Raw genomic sequence first — 20,773 nt, 5'->3', positions numbered from 1 at the left:
AATATACACTCCATACTTCTGTATTGTATTTTACTCTTTGTACTCTTTGGAACTTTCATGGACTTGTAATCATATGTAACTTACATGTAATTGTCTGATATAGTCATTTGTGTTATTTCACAGTGGAGTTATTCCTGGTAAAATAAAGGATAATTAAATAATGAGTTAAATCATTTTTCAGACATGTTTTTTTCTGCACTGACTGTTCTAAGAGAATGTGGTGATCTGACACTTAAACACCCAAAGAGAAGCTCAAAATTTGAAACTGTTGTTCAATCTGCTTAAAAATGTCATGGATTTTAAGGAACTCTGAGTTTAATGTGTGTGTGTATGAGATTGTGTCTGTATTTCGGTGTGCGCAATTGTGTGTACAAATATGCGTGTCATTAGTAAGCGTGTATGATGCATGTGTGTCAATAGTAAGTGTGTATGTGTCTGTGTATGCATGTGTATGTCAGCGGCTGGTGTGTATGTGTCTGTGTATGCATGCGAGTATGTCACCAGTGTGTGTGTGCATGTGTCCTCTACTGACATAATGATAAGCTGGCCCTCCACGACATTGAGAAGGGGAGAGCCTTGTGAGGGGTTTTGAGAACGGAACACAGAGAAGTCCCCAAACGACCCCTCTGCTTATTTTCCATGCTGGGTTGCCTAGGTTCCAGCCCTTCCAGTGCTGAGGGGGTTAAAATCGTGTGGACAGGAGCTAAGCAGATCCACTCCAGCTCGGACGGCCGGCCCTGGGATTTGCATATGCAGCGAGGAGCAGTGGGGGGGGGGGGGGGGTTGGGGGGGACGCGCCAGACACTCCCACTGGCTATAAAGTCTACACCATACTGAAACACTCAGACAGAAATCACACGTGTATCTGTGTAGCGGGGGAGGCGAGCGGCGCTGGGAGGAGAGCTGAGACGCAGGCTTCCTGAAGCGAGAGCCAGCCGCCACCGGGAGCCGTTTCACAGAAGGCGAAGAGCGCAGTAACCACACAGGAACTTTTACGCAACAGCCATGAGTAATCAGCGCGCTCTCAGGTCCGAGGATTAGCTAAAGGCACGGGAGTTGGTGTGTGTGTTTGTTTTTTTTTCTTATGACTGCCTGCACTGGCTGATATGCATATGTGAGCTGCAGCAGAGTCGAGCCGTCTGAAGAGAGCAGAGAGAGAGAGAAACAGAGAGAGCGTGAAGATGTCTTTTGCAATGGTGCGTGCGGCCCCCAGCAGGTTCCTCTACTCCGAGATAAGCATGCTTTCAGAGGACGATGAGAACGGCAGTGAGAGCTCAGGCTCGGATGAGAAGTCCTTCCGTCTGGACGGCGCAGGCTACGACGTCAAGGTGGGCCGTAAGCGCAAGCCTGGCAGCCGACTGGCGGCGCCCCTGCCCCCACCCACCGAAGGCCGGCAGCGAAACGCGGCCAACGCCCGCGAGCGCGACCGTACCAACAGCGTCAACACGGCCTTCACCGCCCTGCGGACGCTCATCCCCACCGAGCCGGCCGACAGAAAGCTGTCCAAGATCGAGACGCTGCGCCTGGCCTCTAGCTACATCTCGCACCTGGGCAATGTGCTGCTGGTGGGGGAAGCCTGTGGCGATGGCCAGCCCTGCCACACCACCTCGTCCTTCTACCACCACAGCTCGCCCGGCCGCGACTCCGAGAACTCTCAGCCCAAGCAGATCTGCACTTTCTGCCTCAGCAACCAGAGGAAACTGGTGAGTATTGACTACCAGCGCCATTGTAGACCACGGCCCTGCTCCGCAGCCGAATCACCAGGCACCCTCTCTTGGTGCTCCTGGCGGGAGGCTTCACCATTTTGATGTCTTACTCCTGTGTTTGAGCATTCCGTTTATTCGTTTCCGCGTACCGACAACACCGTCGTGATACAATTGTTTCCTCGAATGTGTGTGGCATGAATAGATCTTGAAATACGTCTTGACAGGGTGGAATCCTTCCAAGAGTGGGAGAGGATGAAAAACAGCCTCTTTCTCTTGAAACTCTGAAAAAGTGTATTTACTACTGTGCACACAAAACAAGATCCAAGTTCTGATTTCAAACAAATTGTTCTTCTGATTTTTTTTTAATGGCACTCATTCAGATCCCAAGATTGTATAATTCTCTCCCTGAGGACTGTTATAAATTGTAGCAGAGATGTATCATAACAGTACTTCAGGTTCCACTGCATTAGAATTCTTGCTTAAATCTTTTAACTCATGAGGTTTACAAAAATGAATGCAACTTGAAAGTTTTAAAAAATAATAAAAAAAACCCTTACACCTTACACTCACTTTTTACCGCATGGATTTAGTTTCATAAGAGACATGCGAACAGTCCATAAGAGCATCGCTGTGGTGACAGTGACAGTTGGGGGTGCGTGCTGGGGGTTCAGAGGCTGGAGGCATCAGATGAACAGGGGCATGCCACGCTTTTCTTCATATATTAACCACACACTGAGAGAGGGGATATACATTTCCACACACTCTTCCGACAGCAGTGCGTCAAAGAAGACAAGCTGCCTGAGAAAGTCTACAAGTAGTGTCCCGCTCTCCCACTCCTCTTTTGTAAACACTTTTGTTGACCAAAGCTTGTAAAAGTAACACCATGCAGCATTAAAAATAAAGCACTAAATCTCGCTTGGGCAAGGGAAAACAGAGAAATACTACCGCCAAAAAAGAGAGGGAGCTGTAATTTAAACTCACACGCTAAGGGCTTTGAAATCTGAAATATACCATACACTGCAGACGTTTACCGTAAGCTATGACTTGGTAACATTTTTTGGGCTAAATCACGACCACAACACATTTTTTCCCCACAAAGGACTTGAAATGTTTCCAAAAAGCATTTCCCTTAGCAAAAGGAAAGTAAACAGAGTCCAAAAAAAGAAATGCTTGCTTCCAAACAGGAGATAAGAGCTTGTCAGAAGGGCAAAAATGCATTTTAAACAAACCTCCTGAACGGATTAATCAGAACAGAAATTGTGAAATAAACGTATGTAACAGCAAGTTGATGACAGAGTCTCCCTACCTCCAAAATATTGAGCTCTGCCATTCTCAGAACATCTGCTGTATTCACTAAATTACCTGTGCACCATCCTGAATGATTTACACACTCATCTTGAGTTGTTCCAAAGCTCTTCTCTGCTTTCAAACTAATAAAATGTGTCACCTAAACTCCCTACTGGCTTAACTCCAAAAACTTGGCTACTGCATTGTTGTATTACAGGCTTTATTAATTTCTTTCTTCAATTCCTTTATCACAATAGACTTAGGTTTAAGCAGGATGGGAATTACACAAGAAGTATTTTTGCTTGGACAAAACAAACAAAATTCCATTATTTTATATCTTTATATGCATTTAATATGATATAAATCAGACAGCTAGATCTTCCTGAGCATGAACAAAAAATATACAGAAACACGTTTAAAGAAGCACTTTGAACATTTAAAGAGCTCACAGATCGTTTTATTTCATCTCTTACCACGTAATTCTACCAAAATAAAAATCTTATACCCCTTTTCTTGTAGACACATAATAAAATGGATATTATTTTACTTATTTTCTATATTTTTACAAAAAGGCTAACCTCACCTACAAAAAACACAGCCTTTGAAAAGAAAAAAATGTTTATGCATTAAAACAAAACTGTCTCAAATAAGCAGGTTAATTTAATATTGTGTTAGCTAAATGTTACATCTTAAAAGCATATGTTATTACATTTTAATTAACAGATAACTAAGCAAACTATTAATGAGTTCATCTCCAGACCATAAACTTGAACTTAGAAATCTGTGTAAAGTATACAGTAAGACTGCAGTATGAGCCTCGCGTTTAAGTCTACAGGCCCAGTGTCTGTGCGGCACACCTGACACCAGGCAGATAGATAGCAAGATAACGTTTGTGTCGATACTACTGAGGATTTCTCACTTCTGCAGAAAGGACTGACATCTGTGGCTCTGAGACACATACTTTCCAACCCCTTAACACAGCAGACCTCTCTGCTTTGAAGACAGGTCATTCGTGACCTCCATAAATTCAGAGAGATTTTTCCACTGTCTTCCTGTGTCTGCTGGGAGTGAGCCACCATCCGGTGTGGAACATCCCAAAACAACAGAGGAGAGCAACTGAGTCATGTGCCTGCATGAGCTGTCAATGCCCGCCCCATGATTGGTTCTACTAATGGCATATGTCTGCATGAGCTGTCAATACCTGCCCTCTGACTGGATCTATTCACAGCATATATATCTATGTTTTTTTATTCAACCTTTATTTCATAAAGTAGGGTCAACTGAGAACCAACTGTCTTTTGCAATGACAACCTGGGGTTATTAGACGGCCAGATTTAGGCTGAGCTGTCAATGCCTGCCCTGTGATTGGCTCTACTGAAAGCATATCTGCATAACCTGTCAATGCCCACCCCATGACTGGTTCCAGTGACGCCATGTGTTCTTGGACTAGACAAACATGAAGCCCACACACATGACGCATGTTCCAGCTTTGGGAGTCCTTCCTCGTCAAAACTGAGCTCTCAATGCCCTGTCTCAGGCCTATGCTCTAGAGCTCCATTTTAGAATAATCAATGCTTACATTCTGCATGAAGTAATATGGAAGCACAGGCACTTAAAGTCACATGATTAATAACAATGAGCCCTAATGGACAACATTCCCATGACTGGAAGCAATTCCACCCCTCCCTTCTAAGGCAGAGTAAACCAGCAAATGAGATAATAGTGCTTTAAGTGTTTTATCCAGTATTAAAGCCTTGTCTATACAATTTTTGGTTGGGCTGATATTTGAAACAGATTGGCTTTTCCTTTTGAAGTCTGGTTTAAGAGCTAAAACCGCTCACTTTAAACCACACTCGCTCCTTACCCATATTTTGTGCTCATTATGCCATGAAAGCACCATTTAGCCAAGACTCATTTCTTTATTGTTTCGAAGGGGGGGAGTAACTGAAATAAAAAAGAAACACATTGAAGGATTTCAAAACTCGAATCTGAAAGGGTTTCCAAAAATAAGTTTCCCTTTTCCAACATGGAAGGGTGGACAGGTCCGGGAGGAGAGCAGGCGGAGATCGATACTGACCGCTGGAGCCGGCGCTCGTTTTTCTCAAAGGCCTGCCCACTTCAAAAACGATGAATACCGCAATTTTACCCCAGGAGGGGATGCTGTTCTGCTCTCAGCCATTAAGATAACATCAAACGTGCTTAAGTCAGAATGCTTGCCGGATTTAGGAGTCTGGGCTTGCCCGGGTGCAGGCGCCGGGTCCCGACCCCCTCGGCTCGTTTGCGGGGTGTCTTGTCAAACTCCATCGCGGCTCCAGCCTAAGGTTTGACACATCTGGCAAAGATTTGCATCCATCTTGAACTGTGTGTGGGATACATTTTTTTTTTCCACCGAAACAAATGTACACCCAGGTTAAACGTCTTGTTCCTGTGAGGGACACAGTTCCACCACAGTCTTCCAGCATCTGCTCATTCAGAGATATTTAACAGTGAAATTCACTGCAAGACTCTGGTAGCGCTCAGCTAAACACAGCCAACTGATGCCACAGCATGTGTTCAAGAGTGTTTGTAAGAACGACCTGTTTGGGTTTGGGTCTTTACATAAATGGTTTTTAAGCATGTGACCTCTACCTCCAAGATGCAGAACATTATTTTCTTGTGCATCTGCAAGAAGGGTGCATTCCTTCCCTTTAATACATCTAGCAGGTGATGGTCTGGCCCATGTGCAATGAAGGGAGATTACAAGATACAGACATATCATATGCAAATTCACAGCGCGAGCATGAAGGAAATCATTTCTGCCCATCGAAAATGACCTGACATATCTCCTTCCCGCGGAGGAAGTAACAGAGCAGGGTAGTAATTAGGCAAGTAGTGATTCCACGTCCCAGAGCCGTTCGCTCCTACTGCGCCTTGCCTTGTCGGTAATTAGCGTGTTGAGCGCTTTCATTATCGGCATATGGAAACGGTTATCGGAATAATCCACTCACTGACACGAGTCAGTCAGGGCAGCTGATGCATTGCAGAGTCCGGGGGAGTTCGAAAATTGGCATTAAAGACAAAGACAGCAATTTTCAGTCACAGCCGATTGAAAATGGTACGAAGAATACAAACAAATGAAACGCCCTTTACAACATTAAGGGCAAGCGATCTGGCTTCAGTATATCGCTTATGCCGGTGCTTTGAATGTTTTTTTTTTTTTAACAAATGGAAAAAAAAGTCATTCCCTCTAGATTTGCATGCACTGGTTTACTACTCAAATACTGTTGTTGAGCAACATTTGCCAAGGTATTTGAATACACGATAAATATTCATGGTGGACTGATTTAAAAATATATAAATCATACAGGCAGTGAAAACTTCAAAAGTACCGCACCAATAGTAGCCTATATGTCAGAGATACCTCGATGACTGTGTATTTATTCTATGCACAGAAATAAGTTCACTAATATTGTCAAATGTGCATATCCAGTTTTAGGAAAAACACGAATAAAACGCGTGTTCCTTCACTCCTCTCGCGTTTTAATAATGCTCAGGGTATAAAGGACCAGGATAAAAAAACGACTAATTCTCATTCGTATCAATATTATTATTCGCGTTAACCAGCATCGTTAGGGTGTGAAATGTGGTATTTTGGACTCATGCGCGACGAACGGCTGCAAATCTGCTTTTAATAACCCAAACAGACGTGTGGTCGCGAAGGGTAAAGTTACAGGTCTGAAAACTCATACCCACCCCACCCCCTCGCTTACCTCATACGTACACACTGAGAAGGAGCAGCTGACAAGTTCCCCCATTGTAATCATTTACCAATCTGCCAACGTTACCTGTCAGGCTCGAAACTAACTAAATATTTGTGCAAAAACTGAAAGCTTAGGTGGCAACTGAGGGACTGGAAAAAATACCAGCCTCTGTACAGGGTAATTTAAGAAGCTGTGCTCACTGAAACGCATCTCTTGGTTGAGGGAAAAAAAATCACCTCAAATCATCTCAAACAGATGTAATGAAAAAAGGACCTGTGTAAAAAAATCTCTTTAACGTCTCCTAACACATGCTCAATCTCTCCGTCCGAACGCCTTTGATTAAGCATGTAGGAGGAGTTCTACCAGCTGAGACAAAATAATATTATTACAACAAATACAGGATATGAAAAATAAACGTTACACAAAATCCTATTAGCGAGGTTTAAGCGATCTGCTCACGTTTTTGAATTTGCCACTTAAAAGTGGCACTGGGAAAAAAGTTAAATGTGTTTTCAGATGAGGTTTCATTACGCTTACCGTGTTAAACGGCCTGTTTTGACTACAGCTACCAGACTACATCACAAGTTACAGCGGGGGAAACAATGACATTCCAGTGACTCTCGTTCTCACCACAGTGAAAGGGAGTAATTTAAGCCAGGTGTGCCAAAAAAACGAGTAAGGTGAGAACAGAAAATATGACCCGCTATCCGAGGCCCCCTTCCGAGCCAGAAAACTGGGACTTCAAGGAAATAAAGTCCCAATCCAAAAGCGGATTTCTAAGGCTGTCAAATGGGTTGCACTTCATTTTGATAAAACGGTGGTTGCCTTTGCCAAGTTACTGTGTCCTATACAAATCTCTTTATGTTTCATTTCGCGTTATAATAATAACGCACTTGAAGCATGGCATCATGTGTTGCTATCGCCTATTTAATTAGTAATGCATGAGACTGGGCAGCGGCCGAGAGAGATGCATCATTATGACTGCCGTTGTTTAAAAACACTGTGCTCTGTTGCCACTGGATCTAACAAAAACTTATCTTTTTCAGAGCAAAGACAGAGAAAGAAAAACCGCTCTAAGAAGTTAATGCAAATGGGAAAAGGACAAGGAGCATAAAGCGGCGGTCACAACGGTACAGACTTTGCGACTGAAGCAAACTCAAGACATGCATTAGTTGTATATATGCAAATATAAATATATATATTTAAATGCATTACAAATCCGGAATTCAAATGTTGAGATACCTAAATTGGATTTTCTGATTGGATGGACATTGGACTTCGTTGAGACAAGAAGTACGGATCCTGTCAGTTCCTTTTTTAGGTACCCTCACGCATTACTAAAAATCACAACGGCTACATTTTCTCTCCAGTTCTCGTTCAATAAGTTAAATCAATCCCAAACTCTTTTCTTACTGAACACCAAAAAGGTTCAAACGCACGTGTAAGAGCACGTCTGATTACATTTACCCACGCGCAAGCGACCATGGGATGCTTGTGGGGAGAGCGGATGGCAAGTGGGGGTACAAGAATCACGGACAACACAAGAACGGACCGACGTCTTGAGCACAATGCCAGCTGCCAGCCCATCGGAGTCTCTGGACTGGAAAAACACCTATCAGTGGAAAATGGTTTACAACCCCGAGCACCCCGTTCAGGGCGGTCCAGCCTGACACGCCCCAGCACAGCGCATTCTTCGCGAAAGGCGCTCGGCTTCGTACGGGACACATGAGACTGTGACACCCCCTTACATCAGCCTCTAAGGACCTTCTTCCATTTCTGCTCTGGTCAATACATACTGGGTTTCCATATCATTGTTTTTCTGTATCAAATCGTGAATATTTGGTTTTTAAATAAAATGCATTTATAGTGCCCGAAATAAAGACGTTTACAAACGCTGTGGTTTGCTTGAAACTCAAGCCGGCTCCTTTTCAAAAAAAAAAAAAAAAAAAAAAAAAATCACCCTTACCCGTTATAAATCACTATAAATTACGACAATTCTTGTTGATCAAATTGGATTCTGTAGTCCAGCAACAACTCATACGTGGTCTTCAGTCGTATATATGTTGTAGACATTAATTAAATAATTATTAATAAAATAAATTATTAATTAATTTATATTTACAAATGATCTATATGCGTTTTGTTAACTTGTTAATATATGTGCGTGCGCTTGTGTGTCTGGGCTCACACTTCTTGTCCAAAAATGAAAATTTGATCTCGTTGATACTTGTCTCCCAGTAACACCTTCGGTGTAATGTGCCTTTGAGTGAGGCTACCCCAGAGATCCCAGTAGCGCTTCTTCCCTGTCTCTACAAATGAAAAGCAGACCCATGACAGACTGGGATCCAAGTCCTTCTGAGCCCTCCCCAGAGGCTCTGCGCAAAGTTTATTTCCATTACGACTCAATTCTCAATCTCGGACTTGTTCGTTCGGACATATTTATGGGTTGTCTGCTACGGCATCGAAATGAGAAAAAAACAAGCCTGTTTTATTTAGCTCTTGACTGCGCAAGACCGCTTTTAAAAGGCAGATGTCTTTCTCTGCCACTTCGCTCCCGAGACTTAAATCTTTGATGAAACGGCACTGTGACCTGTACGCGTTACGAATCCCACAGGCTCAGACACAGGAAACGATCCTCTCTGATTATTCAGCGCTACAAACAGTACTGAAAGCCTGCTCCGTCTCAAGGCGCGAGTAAATTACAGCTTCGCGTAAGAAAATAAGACAATGTTTAGGAAGAAAAAGGAAAAAAGGATCGGGATTTCTCCGAGCGAGTGCTCCGGGGCTCGAGTTCGATTCCCAAGGTGGACGTTGTTGTTGTGATAGCCTTGAGCTAGCTCCTTTACCTCAATTGCTCCAGCAAGAATCCAGCTGTATAAATGGTCTCTGAATGTGTAAGCTGTAAAAGGAAAAAAACCCTGGAAAAAAATCTGTAAGCATTTTTAGGAGATAAGCACATCTGCTATGTCAATCAGTAAATAAGAGCAAAACACTATGGAGTGAAAGCAAAACATGCTACTGTGCTCAAGGCCAAACAGAACATGGTACTGCATACTGAAACCACAGCAGACTAGCATGTTAAATCCACTGTGGGTTTAACATGTAATATACAGAACAATTCTTGCATAAGACTGAACTTTCCTTTTAAATGTAAAATGTAAACTGTTTTACTTCCCCTTGTAGTACTCTACAGAACAACCTAAACATTCTAGTCCAAACTTATCAAGAAGGATATACAATTTGTTGTCACTTGTTAAGAGCTAGTCATCAATCAGGTAATTCCATACAGCTAACATACATACAGCTCAGTTCTACGATATAATACATATACATTACAGTATATGCAACATATTTTCACATTATGATGATCACTTTTTTTAACGTTTTCCCTGTTCCCCATCAGCTGGGTACTTTTCTGATTATGTGTCTATTTATTTATTTATTTATTATTTCTTTGCAATTACTGCAGGGTAAAACAGTGAAAGCTGCCATACCAAATAAAGGTGGAACTAAATAATTAGAAATAGCAGTGCTTCACAACGCCTCCTAACTGTGTACATACACACAATACATACACAATTTTACACACACACACAATTTTACAACTACAGCATGAGTGACAAGCCTATTTCCACAGTGTTGACCTGCCCTCAGGTGTATGCTATGTTCTATGCAGCTGAGGAATCAATGGCACAGTATAATTAGATTACAATCCAGTAAATAAAATAATTTCTGGAAGACACTGAAAGCCATATTGGTACATTGTAATCTTGGTGACAGTGATGTTACCACTCAGGCACTCAGCCAAAAGTCTGATACTTACTTTGAAACACGAATAACTTCTATTGCCACACATCACAAATGACAATCTCTTCTTATAGTGCACAATATCAGACTGTATTAGATCATCAAAATTCACTTATCATCACGAGAAATCTGAAATGATCATTACGAGTAAATATTGACATATGCTGTTATGCAATTCCACTTCCACCTGTACAGATAAAGATATTCATTTTTTTAAGTATTGACTAACACTCAGAAAGAGACTATATAAAACTTCCATCCAGATCAGTAATATGTGCAGGTCCATTTGCCATTTCCCTGCCAGTTCTCTCTCTGAGCTCCAATTGTCCGGTGTGTTTCGGTTTCTGCCAGTTCCTTGTTTTACGATGTTCACCTGCGGTTGGCTCGTTACCTCCAGCATACCTCCAGCAGATGAGAGGGTTACGCAGAGGAAGCATTTGATCATCCTAGCTGTGGAACAGCACAGCACGGCTTAGTGCGGTCTGCCCAGACCATCGCCAGCCAAACAAAACAATGCCAAAACCACAGCGCTAAAATGCACGCCAGGTCAATGCAAAACAAACAGTTAAGCTTCGACTGTAACGATAACACAGTTATCGATCTATGTCATTAGACCGGTTGGTTTACTCTCTCTCTTATAAATCTATGTTGCTTCGTCGTTCTGCAGCTAGAATAAAAATGATTTTTTTTCCCCCTTACAGATAGCAAACATAGACACAGAAATGATATTGACAGAATGCTAAATATTTTTTTCTGAAATGAAAATTTTCAGCCAGTGAGCAAGCCAAGACAAAACACTCACTAAATCAGCTAGTGGCCAGATTGTTCGCAATACCATATGGACACTAAATTTCCCCCTCTATTGGAAAGGTTATGCTGCAGCAATAAGGCATAACAGACCATGATATACCGATGAGTATCGTCTGGTTTTTTTAGCAGTGGGGAGAAGACACAAGTCAACCCACTGAAAATCGACAAAAGTTTTTAGAGGAGGCACAACTAATATGAGGGGAGACGTGACTTTCCACATCTATTCCTGCTCCATTAAGTCACGAGGGTGCTTTCTTTTCAAATATCCAAACACACAAGGAGCCAGGAAACTGACTTGCAAACTGCATCAGGCATTGTCTTTTTTAAAGATACATTTCTGATTCGCACTTCATATTTCGATTAGTGGGCGATCATTTGTCATCTGCAATTTTGAATCCCCACCGATGCTGTGAACGGAAAGCATCTGATCAAAGGAAAATTTTCACTGATGCGCTTGAACAATCTGCGCAGTTTCCAGCGCGTAGGCCAAAAGGAGGCAACGCATCCTAGGAAATGATAACCCGACTCGGTCCCGAGCAGCGGAGGTAACGATCTGATGGCGCGGACGGGCGGCCGCAGAGGCGGGGAGCGGGGGCGCTGTGGCGCTGGAGAGGCCCATTAAAAGGGCGCTGACAGTGATGGGAGGCAGATGGGTCCGGGAAGCGTCAGCGGCCGGGCCGCCCCGGCCCCCGGGCGGGCCTTTAAAAGCGCCAGCTGCGGCGCGCGGGCGGGGCAGATGGGATCCGCAGGTAGGGGCCCTGGCGAAGCGCCCGTCCCTGGGACCGGTCGTCTGGCTGGCTGCAGAGGAAGCGGCCACACCTCTGGAATTCGGCACGCTCTTTATCTCTCTCTCTTTGTCCCCCCTTTCTCTCCCCTCAGTCTCCTCTGTTTCCCCCTCCTACGTCTCCTCTGTCCCCCTCACTGTCCTCTGCTCCCTCTCTCTTTCTCTCTCTCCTCTGATCCCTCTTCCCTCTTTCTCTCTCTTTCCCTCTCTCCATTCCCTCCCCCCTCTCCTTCCTGCCTCCCTCGCTCCCTCGTTCTCCGGGGAGAGCCTCCAGCTCGCAGCCTCTGCTGTTCGGATTAGGGAGGACACTGCGTCCGTCCTCTGCTCCCCCCCCCTGCCTTTCACTCCTTGAACCCGCTGCCCTCCGCCTCCCTGCCTTCTCTCTCCTGCAGACCCCACGCTGCCCTGTGCACGCTGTGTAAACACGGGAGTGAGGGAGATGAACACGATGGGCTGGATGTGTGTGTGCACGAGCCAGTGTCTGTGTGCGATAAGTCCCACTTATTATATCAAAAAATCATCACTATTATAAGGCTACTATTATCACTAGCCACAGCCTACAGGTGAATAAATCCTACAGACATTCAAAGTGCAGCCAAACAAAGACATGTTTTGATGGAATGGGTTTTTTTTTTCCTACAAAACAAACAGAATCCAAAATTTAAATCAATGTCAGGGGCACAATCCTGACCCTGTTTAGAATTTAGCATGACTAAAGAGATTCCCAGGCCATGTCATGAGTGATTTGGACTCTTAAGTACTCCTGGGTAAGAGGGTGGTCAGTAGCGAGGGCGGTTTTGCCGTTCCCAGAACAGACAGCTCACCTCGGTGCATGACGTTCCATCAGAAAGCACAGTATATTTTAGTCAAGACATCTGGTTTCAGTTGGTAATATCTTGCCCAATGTATATTCTGTGAACTGCGAACAGTGTGCTTCGACCGTTTGAAACCACTTTTCCTCTTCTTATCCCACAATATCTCCCAAGGCCAAATGTTCATAAACTGTCAACGATAAGGACGGCAGAAATTGCCAAGATATTCCAATCAGATGTGCTCAGAGACCACTGTAAGTGGTGGTTTAGGGGTGACACACATGTGGTATCAGGTTGTGGTTTTTCCTCGTTTTTTTTTTTTAAACCATGTGTACAGTGCCACAGCAAAACATGGTGCACTGAAGATCCAGCAAACAGCAAAAACAGACACCGATCGCTATCCTCACACCACGGCTAACAGCAGGGCTCTGCACCATCGAAAACAGTAGGAAACGGCCAATTGCTCTGACTGCGAGCAGTCAAATGCAGGATCACGTTAATCACCAATTAATCACCCGAGTGCTAGCAACTGACAATTTCCAGATTGTGTTTGCTTAAGAGAGAAAAGGCCAATTTGGACTAAAATGACCACTTTTTGAGGAGCAACAAGTCTTCTAAATGGAGAAATGTAACCTGCCTTCACCACCACTGCATTCTTTATCTTTGACAGGCAGTGTAAAATGATTCTACCATCATTTAATTTGGTTTTAAATACAAAATTAACGCTGTCAGACAGTAAATCATGCTGTTTATATGCTTTGGCTGTGTACATCTCGGCCGCTCCAGGCCCTTTTTTTACGATGTGAATCTGCTAAATCTAAATCTACAGCTTGTCTCTAATATAAACAATTTGCATGTTACAGGGGGAAAATGGAAACACTTCCCTGAATAAATGAAAATGGAAGTAAAATCAAAATGGCTAATTTTATCGCGCTCTTACTGCTTGGCGGGTTTAAAACCATTACAGAAAATGAAGAATTATAAAAACATCCAAATTACAATATAAATGTTCACAGGCAAGGCACACTGGTCACATCTGATCCTTGCATTACCTGGCTCATGTGACACTCTCAACCAAGGGTTTTCAGATGAAAATAATCATGAACGAAAAACAGCTAACAGGCAGTGAAATGAGGAGTGAGATCACACTAGCAATCATTCCAATACTAAAGGATGAACACTAACTGATCATTCTAACCTGCAATGGAATGCTGGTGAAGATGATGATGAGGGGGGAGGGTTGGGGGGAGGGGTGTTGGTTGCAATTGGTTCAGTTGGTGCAATGTGTCCCTGTGTAGCTTTGAAACATCGCAGCATTCACAGTCTAAATGTATATAACCATGTTGTTCACTTTACGGGGACTAATTATTCCATCAGGGGAAATCAGGTAAATCTGACAGTGGGTGGGGGTCCCCAAATTGTCAGCCTTTACCCCAAGCATCCTGAAAAAGATGAGCCATTCCAGTCCAAAAATTTGATTTTCCCCACAGGCAAAAACACTAGCAAAGAAGTTCATTTGTTTCAGAAGCAGGGAGGTCAAAAGCAGTTCTCTCCCATCTACCGTTCTGAATAAGCAAATCACTTCCATTTTACTGAAGCCCACAGACAAATCGGGATTTGGGCTCTCCTTTCATTTGACTAATGATGAAATGATCTGGTTCCAAAAGGCAAGGAACTCTGGAAGTGACCTCATGCAACAGTGACAAAGGCCGACCAAACGCATGCAAATTGTGAGCCCAGCCGAATTTGATTATCGTAACCCAAGACGGGTGAACTTAACTGACAGGGACAAAAACTAAAAGCCTGAGACTCCATCTCAGAATCTCAGAATTCCTTCAATGGATAGTACCCCTTTTGGCTTATGAATGAATTCATAACTCAAAGGCCTATTTCTGTTAAATAAACCATGAACTTACAAGTTTTCTTTTAAACAGTCCATTTGTAGCTGTGCTTTTGTTTAGCCTTTGTTTTAACAGCTCAGACCGAAATTAAATAAATAGAGGGAAAGCTAAATGAAGCTCTCCTTTGAGGGGGAAGGCCATCTCGCCGAACTCAAGTTCAATGGCAGAAGTTGGGGTTTTGTGGTCCTCCAGACAGAGGGAGAAGTTTTAACGCTCTCCATTCCAAGAAAAGCAACCCTCAGTGGCAGTTTTTCCTGCTCTGTTTTGAGAAAGAGCGTCGGGCTGTTAACTGCTGTGCCACCCTCGCGCACCTGCCAGCCGTCACTGGTCATCGCCAACGGCGGCAACTGTCAAACCACCATCTCTGTCCGCACACACCTCGGGGGGTGGAGTGAGATGCACATTATGTAATGGACAGCCTGAGGCAGCCCAGAGGCACCATGGGTAAATTGAGAGAAGCGGATTCGTCGGGGCTGCGTAACAAAGGAAACCGATGTTGAGAAAGACGGGCCTCGCTTCTCTCTCTCCTCGTTCCTTGTTTAATGACATGTCAGATGGCTGCGTCACCTTACAGCCAAATTACCTGGTACGTGCCGGTTTCCAGCCTCTCCCTGGGTACCATGACCGGTAATGTCCAGGTGTGTGCCGTGTGCCTTGGGGATGGCGAGTAGATGCCCCACCCTGCCGCGGCCGTCCGGAGGCACCACCCCGGCTCACCCCCCTGGTGGCACCACAACCGACCAATAACAGCGAGAGGATGCCCGGCTCACCTGGCGACGCAGCCAGCCGAGCTCCATCTGGATACCAGAAGGTCTTTTCCTCTTTTTCCCCTTGTTTCTAACATCTTTATATTGCTGTGATGAACTAGGGCCCATAAAAATAAACCCGTTCATTATTTCTAAAATGGTAAAACCACAATTTAAAAAAAAAAAATAAATAAAAAAAAGAGGTCAGTTTGGGGTCAAAAGCTCATTACTCATATTGAAATGCAGAAAACGCTCACCAGGCTGTCGTCTGCTGTGGGCTCGGCAGCACGTTAGCCCGATAAATAAATAATCTCGCAGATCTCGTACACGGGGCTTAACCTTCGTGTACGCATGTGGAAAGTTGAGTTCTGGCCGTCCAGGATTAAACGATTTTTCCACCTGGACGAGCATCCGGTACATCATTCAGCACAGTCGTTATTTATTGGAAATTAAATGTCTGAGGATGCCCCGAAGCGTTGCCTGACGAAGCTCTCTCTGCGCTGTGACAGCAGAGAAAGCCATTCGGCCGCGAGAATGTTTCGACCGCAGCAATCCGTTTTAACTGCAAATGAGAAATACCTTGGTGATGTCGTTGCTCAATTGCATGTCCTTACAAGCCACGGATTCACGCTGGGGTGTTTAACAGGGGGCAGCAGGGACAGGACTCAGATGAGCAAGGTGGACAGACAGAATTGATGAAGATGGTGGTAGTGGGGGGGTGGGGGCGGGGGGGCAGAGTGAAGACAGGTCATTTTTACCACGCTCCACCCGCTCATTTCTCCAGGAACAGAGCGTCATAAATGATTTTACAGTTCTCTCTGCGAGAACGGGGACTGATACAGACGAGAAGTGGTCTAGACGCTCATCTCAGCTGCACTGGGGGCGAGAACCCCCCCCAACCCCCCCAATCCCTCCCTCGGGGGCCGCCCCCAGTGAATGGCAGCCCCCGCTAGCAGTTGGTTTCAATCAGGCCTTCTGGCAGGACACACGCTGGGCCTAGAGGGAGCCGCGCTGAAGGCCGGATGAAAGGAAGTCCTAAAAACGACGGAACGACAGGTGGCTGGTTTGGCAGCCTCTCACAACTCCCCCCCCCATCCCCCCCCCTTCTCTGCACACCTGTGAGGGTCTCTCGTCCGGCAGCCGGGGCTGTCTGCACAGTCAAACCAGCACGCGATTCATCCACCCCCATCCCCTCACCCCCCCCAGACACGTCCTCTACATCAACATTCTCCCGACTTAGGAAAACACGACCGCGCTCCCCTTAAATAGACTATTAAAAAGAGATTTCCTGCTGACAGCACACTGACAGTCCAAGATTCCATGCAATTTACTACTGATCTGTCAATTTTATCACCGTATTGATTTCAGCAGGACGGTGGAGGGACTGAATGCAGACCTTTGTGTCCTGTGTGGAACGCGCTGGAAAAAGGATACCTCTTGGCCAATTCCTGAAAATATACGCCAGTAGCCTAAAGCCCAGCGTAAGAAAGAGAGATCAATGATCAATATCTGTTTTTGATACTGGCAAGAGCAAGATCAATATCGGCCTCTCACTCTCTTGTTTTAGAATAATGACCAACTCCATATGACCTCAGCAGCAGTTGCTTCATTTGTTCATAAAGTTACTGCTCCAGACACATCAATAAAAGACCAGCTGCATCTGTAAAACTGCTTTGAAGTGAGTGTGAGTGTGAGTGTGTGTGTGTGTGTGTGTGTGTGTGTGTGTGTGTGTGTGTCACATTTAACATATATATACATACATATTAATATATACATTACACATTACACTTTATATTTTTATCAGTCAAACAATTTAAAAATTTTTCTAATTCTTTCTAATTTCCACTAAATTGTCAGTTTTCTCAAGTGTATTCATTAAATTAACCTCCCCACCCCCACCCAGTTAGTTATACTATTGGATAATTACACATTTCAAACCAATATTCAAATGTTTTGTCTCAGTTCGCAGCTGTGACTTGCTTACTAACTAGCACAATACTGCTCCCCTTGCAGTTTTTGTGAAGTTTTTCATTGATATGCTAATGTATTGTTTTCATTTCTGACAGTTCAAGTTGAGTGGTTTATGATTGCCAGCTGTAGCGTTTTCTTTTAGCAAATACAGCCAACAAAATCCTCGACCTTTCGTCTGTGTTTTTTCTGGCATTGTCACAGCTCAGAAAGATTAGAAAGATGCTAAAGTAGCTAGCTAGCTTGCTAAGTTAGATAAATACAGACAACAGTTGAAACATGGCCCTATCCATCATTTTATGTGTAGTCTATATAGCTAGTCATATTTTCCAATGACTTATTGATGGCCTGTGACAAGTTTGCTACCTGTGAATAGCTTACTGTGCCTTTAGCTAGATAGTTTTAACCTGCTAGCTGCAAGCTACTGTGACAGAAGACAGGTTCTGAGAGAAACTTACAGTTCCTTTACATGTTAGGCCTATCGTGCATGCCATTCACAGCCTAACCCTGCCTTGGGAGGCATGTAGCTAGCCACCCCGTTGTTTTCAATGGTAAACTCCAGCCCACAACAACAGCAACAACAATGATAGTAGCAACAGCAAAAACCAGGACTGTACAGCCCCTTATCTTACCCCAAAAGGACACAGAAACGACACAAGAAAATGCTGGGAGGCGAACTGAGACACAAGGGCAGAACTAGGGAGCCTACAGTTATGCAGGCCCCGGCCATTCTCATAACATCACTGTATCTAACCTGTATATTAAACTCCATCAATTTCCATCAATTAGATGTGGGCTAAACCTTCAGCAGATTAATGAAATAATCACTACAACCCTAAGAGAAAAATATGGAGAACATTAGATCAACTGCAGCAGGCGCCTTGTGATGGGGGAACTCTAAAGATCAGTGTAAGCCAGAGACACCCTGAAGTGCTGAGTGTTACGACGGACAATGTCTGAAACTAGCGGATATGGTTTCCCTCTCCAGGTATTTAAATAACACAGGATCGTAAGTACTCCTTTTCCTCCTAGCTAATGTTGAAATGCTCTCAAGTTGTTGAGACGTACCAGAGGTCAAAGTGTAGTTTAACAGGAACCAATGGCCAGTTGTTCTATAGGAGCATTTGGCAACGTGCAAGTTTTTTTTCACGGCTGGTAATTGAACACCACCCATGTTCTCTTAGTTAGCCTAATTTGATAAATCTAAAGCAGCTTCCAACCAACGGCTTGAAGCACAAAACCACTCTTTGTTTTAATAGCACAGATATTTCGTAAAACCGCACCGTGTCTGCCGCTATACAAAACATATTAATCATATACGTCCACCCCCCCCCCCCCTTTCCTTTCTAAAAAACAATTTCGGCCAAATGGTTTGTAGGAAAAAGGCATAAACCCCACCATAAGCAAATGTAAGGGCTGGTTACGCCTTTAATAAAGAGGAAAGGTTTTTCTTATGAATGAAAAAGCAGTTGGGGTGAGTTTAAATCAGAAGCAGATATTGGAAAACGCTGATGGCTTTGGGAAAGGCGCAACCAACTCCACTTCCTACACTCTTAACGGCTACATAGACTTCCATAAAGGAAGTTTTAGTGGCCGCTGAGGGCTGGCAATGGTTATTTCATTCCTGCTCGGTAGCAAGTCCTTTTTCTCTGTCACTGATATACCTGGCGCACAATGTCCAAAGAGAACTTTTTTTGATGTAACTGGGACTTTACTGCTAGTAAAAACATTTAAAAACATAATATTTGAAGAGGAGGAGGTGAGGAGGGAGGGGAATTTAATCCTTTTTTTAATCGCAGAGGTGGGAGCTGCGTTCTCATGTAAAGCGCTGCGCCCACAGTCGGGGTCCACAGGGCACGCAGTGGACCCAGTCACATCCAGGCTGCGGAAACCGGCGCTCACGGCGGACAGTGCAGGCCAGCGCTCCAGTCCCCCACAACGCTGGCCATTTCTGGTCCACGGTATCCTTTACAGCTTGTCAGGGGGTGAGGAGTTCGAGGTCAGGCCTTCTGCGGTCGGTCCGCCCCCCAGCCAGGCAGGGGAAAGCGCTTTTACGCGTGTCCTGAGACTTCGGGTGACTCAGTGAACAGCTTTGGGTTTCGCCATTTTTTTTGTTTGCATAGCTATTATTCTGTGGGATCCGGTTTTGAAATGTTTAAAACTGGGAGAAAATAAAATTACAAAAAAAAAAAAAAAACCACATCCAGGGTTCCTTAATTGATTCAATTTCATGGTTGGATCACAGTGACCCCTGCTGGGAGGAAGCGGGAATTCCCCCATGGCCCGTCTACCTGGACGAGGAGCTGGGTGGGATGAAAGGCATGTTGCCCGTAGTGACAAGCAGCTGAGAGAGCCGCTCCTTTTACAGGCGCACAGAGGCGGAGACTCTCAGTTTTACGGCCCTCATCGCTAACGTGCGCGATCTTTAACCCCACAAATGTGAACAACACTTTGTTCCATTTCACCTGGAGGCCATCAGACATATTTTATCTCACATCTTGGAACGAAAATGAGTGAACAGTGTTTTGATCATTTTTCGGGTTTTTGAGGCTTTCCTTCTCCAGGCCAACCTGTCATCTCCCTGGGGATGAACAGAGGCCACAGCGCTGAGAGAGAGGAGGCGGAGAGAGGGAGAAGAGAGAAAGGGACAGAGAGAGAGAGAGAAGCAAGAAGGGGAGAGGGAGGGAAGTGTGGAAAGGGGGAGAGGGAGGAGAAAGAGGGAGAGAGGAAGGAGTAAAAAAAAGGACAGAGAGAGGAAGTGGAAAGGAAGTGAGAGAGGGAGGAGAGAGAAAGACGGGGAGGGTATAGAGTGAGAAAAAGAGGTGGAGAGACAAAGAGGAAGAAAGGGGAGGGGAAGAAAGAGAAAACCAGTGGTGGAAAAAGGGAGAGGGGAAGGGAGGAGAAAGAAGGAGAGAAACTGCAGCAGAGAGAGGGTAAGAGAGAAAGAGGGAGAGAGAGGCAGAGAGAAAGAAGTGTGAAGCACAGAGAGAAAGAGAGAGAGGGAGAGGGAGAGGAAGAGCAGGCAGCTCCCCTGGGCCCACACTGCAGCCAGCAGCTGGGAGCCGCAGCCCAGCGCACTCTGTCCTCATCAATTGGGCCTGGATTTTAACACTGGAAAAAATCTCCCCCTGCTGTCAATCTGGGCCTTTAATAAAAACATAAAGTATAACGTTGCGGTCTCGCTCGCTCACTCTCATTACCCTCGCCGAGCG

The 20,773-nt window shown here is 44.6% G+C and overlaps 2 protein-coding genes across 2 annotated transcripts in view; one reads left to right on the top strand and one right to left on the bottom strand.

The window, feature by feature from the left end:
- Positions 1–20,773, bottom strand: part of bop1 (BOP1 ribosomal biogenesis factor) — a 64,004-nt gene that overhangs the window by 29,736 nt on the left and 13,495 nt on the right. The gene's annotated exons all lie outside the window — the stretch shown is intronic.
- scxa (scleraxis bHLH transcription factor a) lies at positions 1,010–7,818 on the top strand. Its single transcript, XM_036516296.1, has 2 exons — positions 1,010–1,703; positions 7,780–7,818. Exons 1-2 carry the CDS (start codon positions 1,182–1,184, stop codon positions 7,816–7,818), a joined length of 561 nt encoding a protein of 186 aa, XP_036372189.1. The 5' UTR covers positions 1,010–1,181.

The sequence above is a fragment of the Megalops cyprinoides genome, chromosome 21 (assembly GCF_013368585.1).
Source record: "Megalops cyprinoides isolate fMegCyp1 chromosome 21, fMegCyp1.pri, whole genome shotgun sequence".
Classification (NCBI taxonomy): Eukaryota; Metazoa; Chordata; class Actinopteri; order Elopiformes; family Megalopidae; genus Megalops; species Megalops cyprinoides.
Note: the sequence above shows the minus strand (reverse complement) of the source record. Positions and strands in the feature narration are given on the sequence as shown.

Bases quoted from the DNA above. Each gene is read 5' to 3' on its own strand.
- scxa (XM_036516296.1), top strand. From the start codon at position 1,182: ATGTCTTTTGCAATGGTGCGTGCGGCCCCCAGCAGGTTCCTCTACTCC. The intron at 1,704-7,779 runs GTGAGTATTGAC...TATCTTTTTCAG, and splicing joins TCAGCAACCAGAGGAAACTG to AGCAAAGACAGAGAAAGAAA.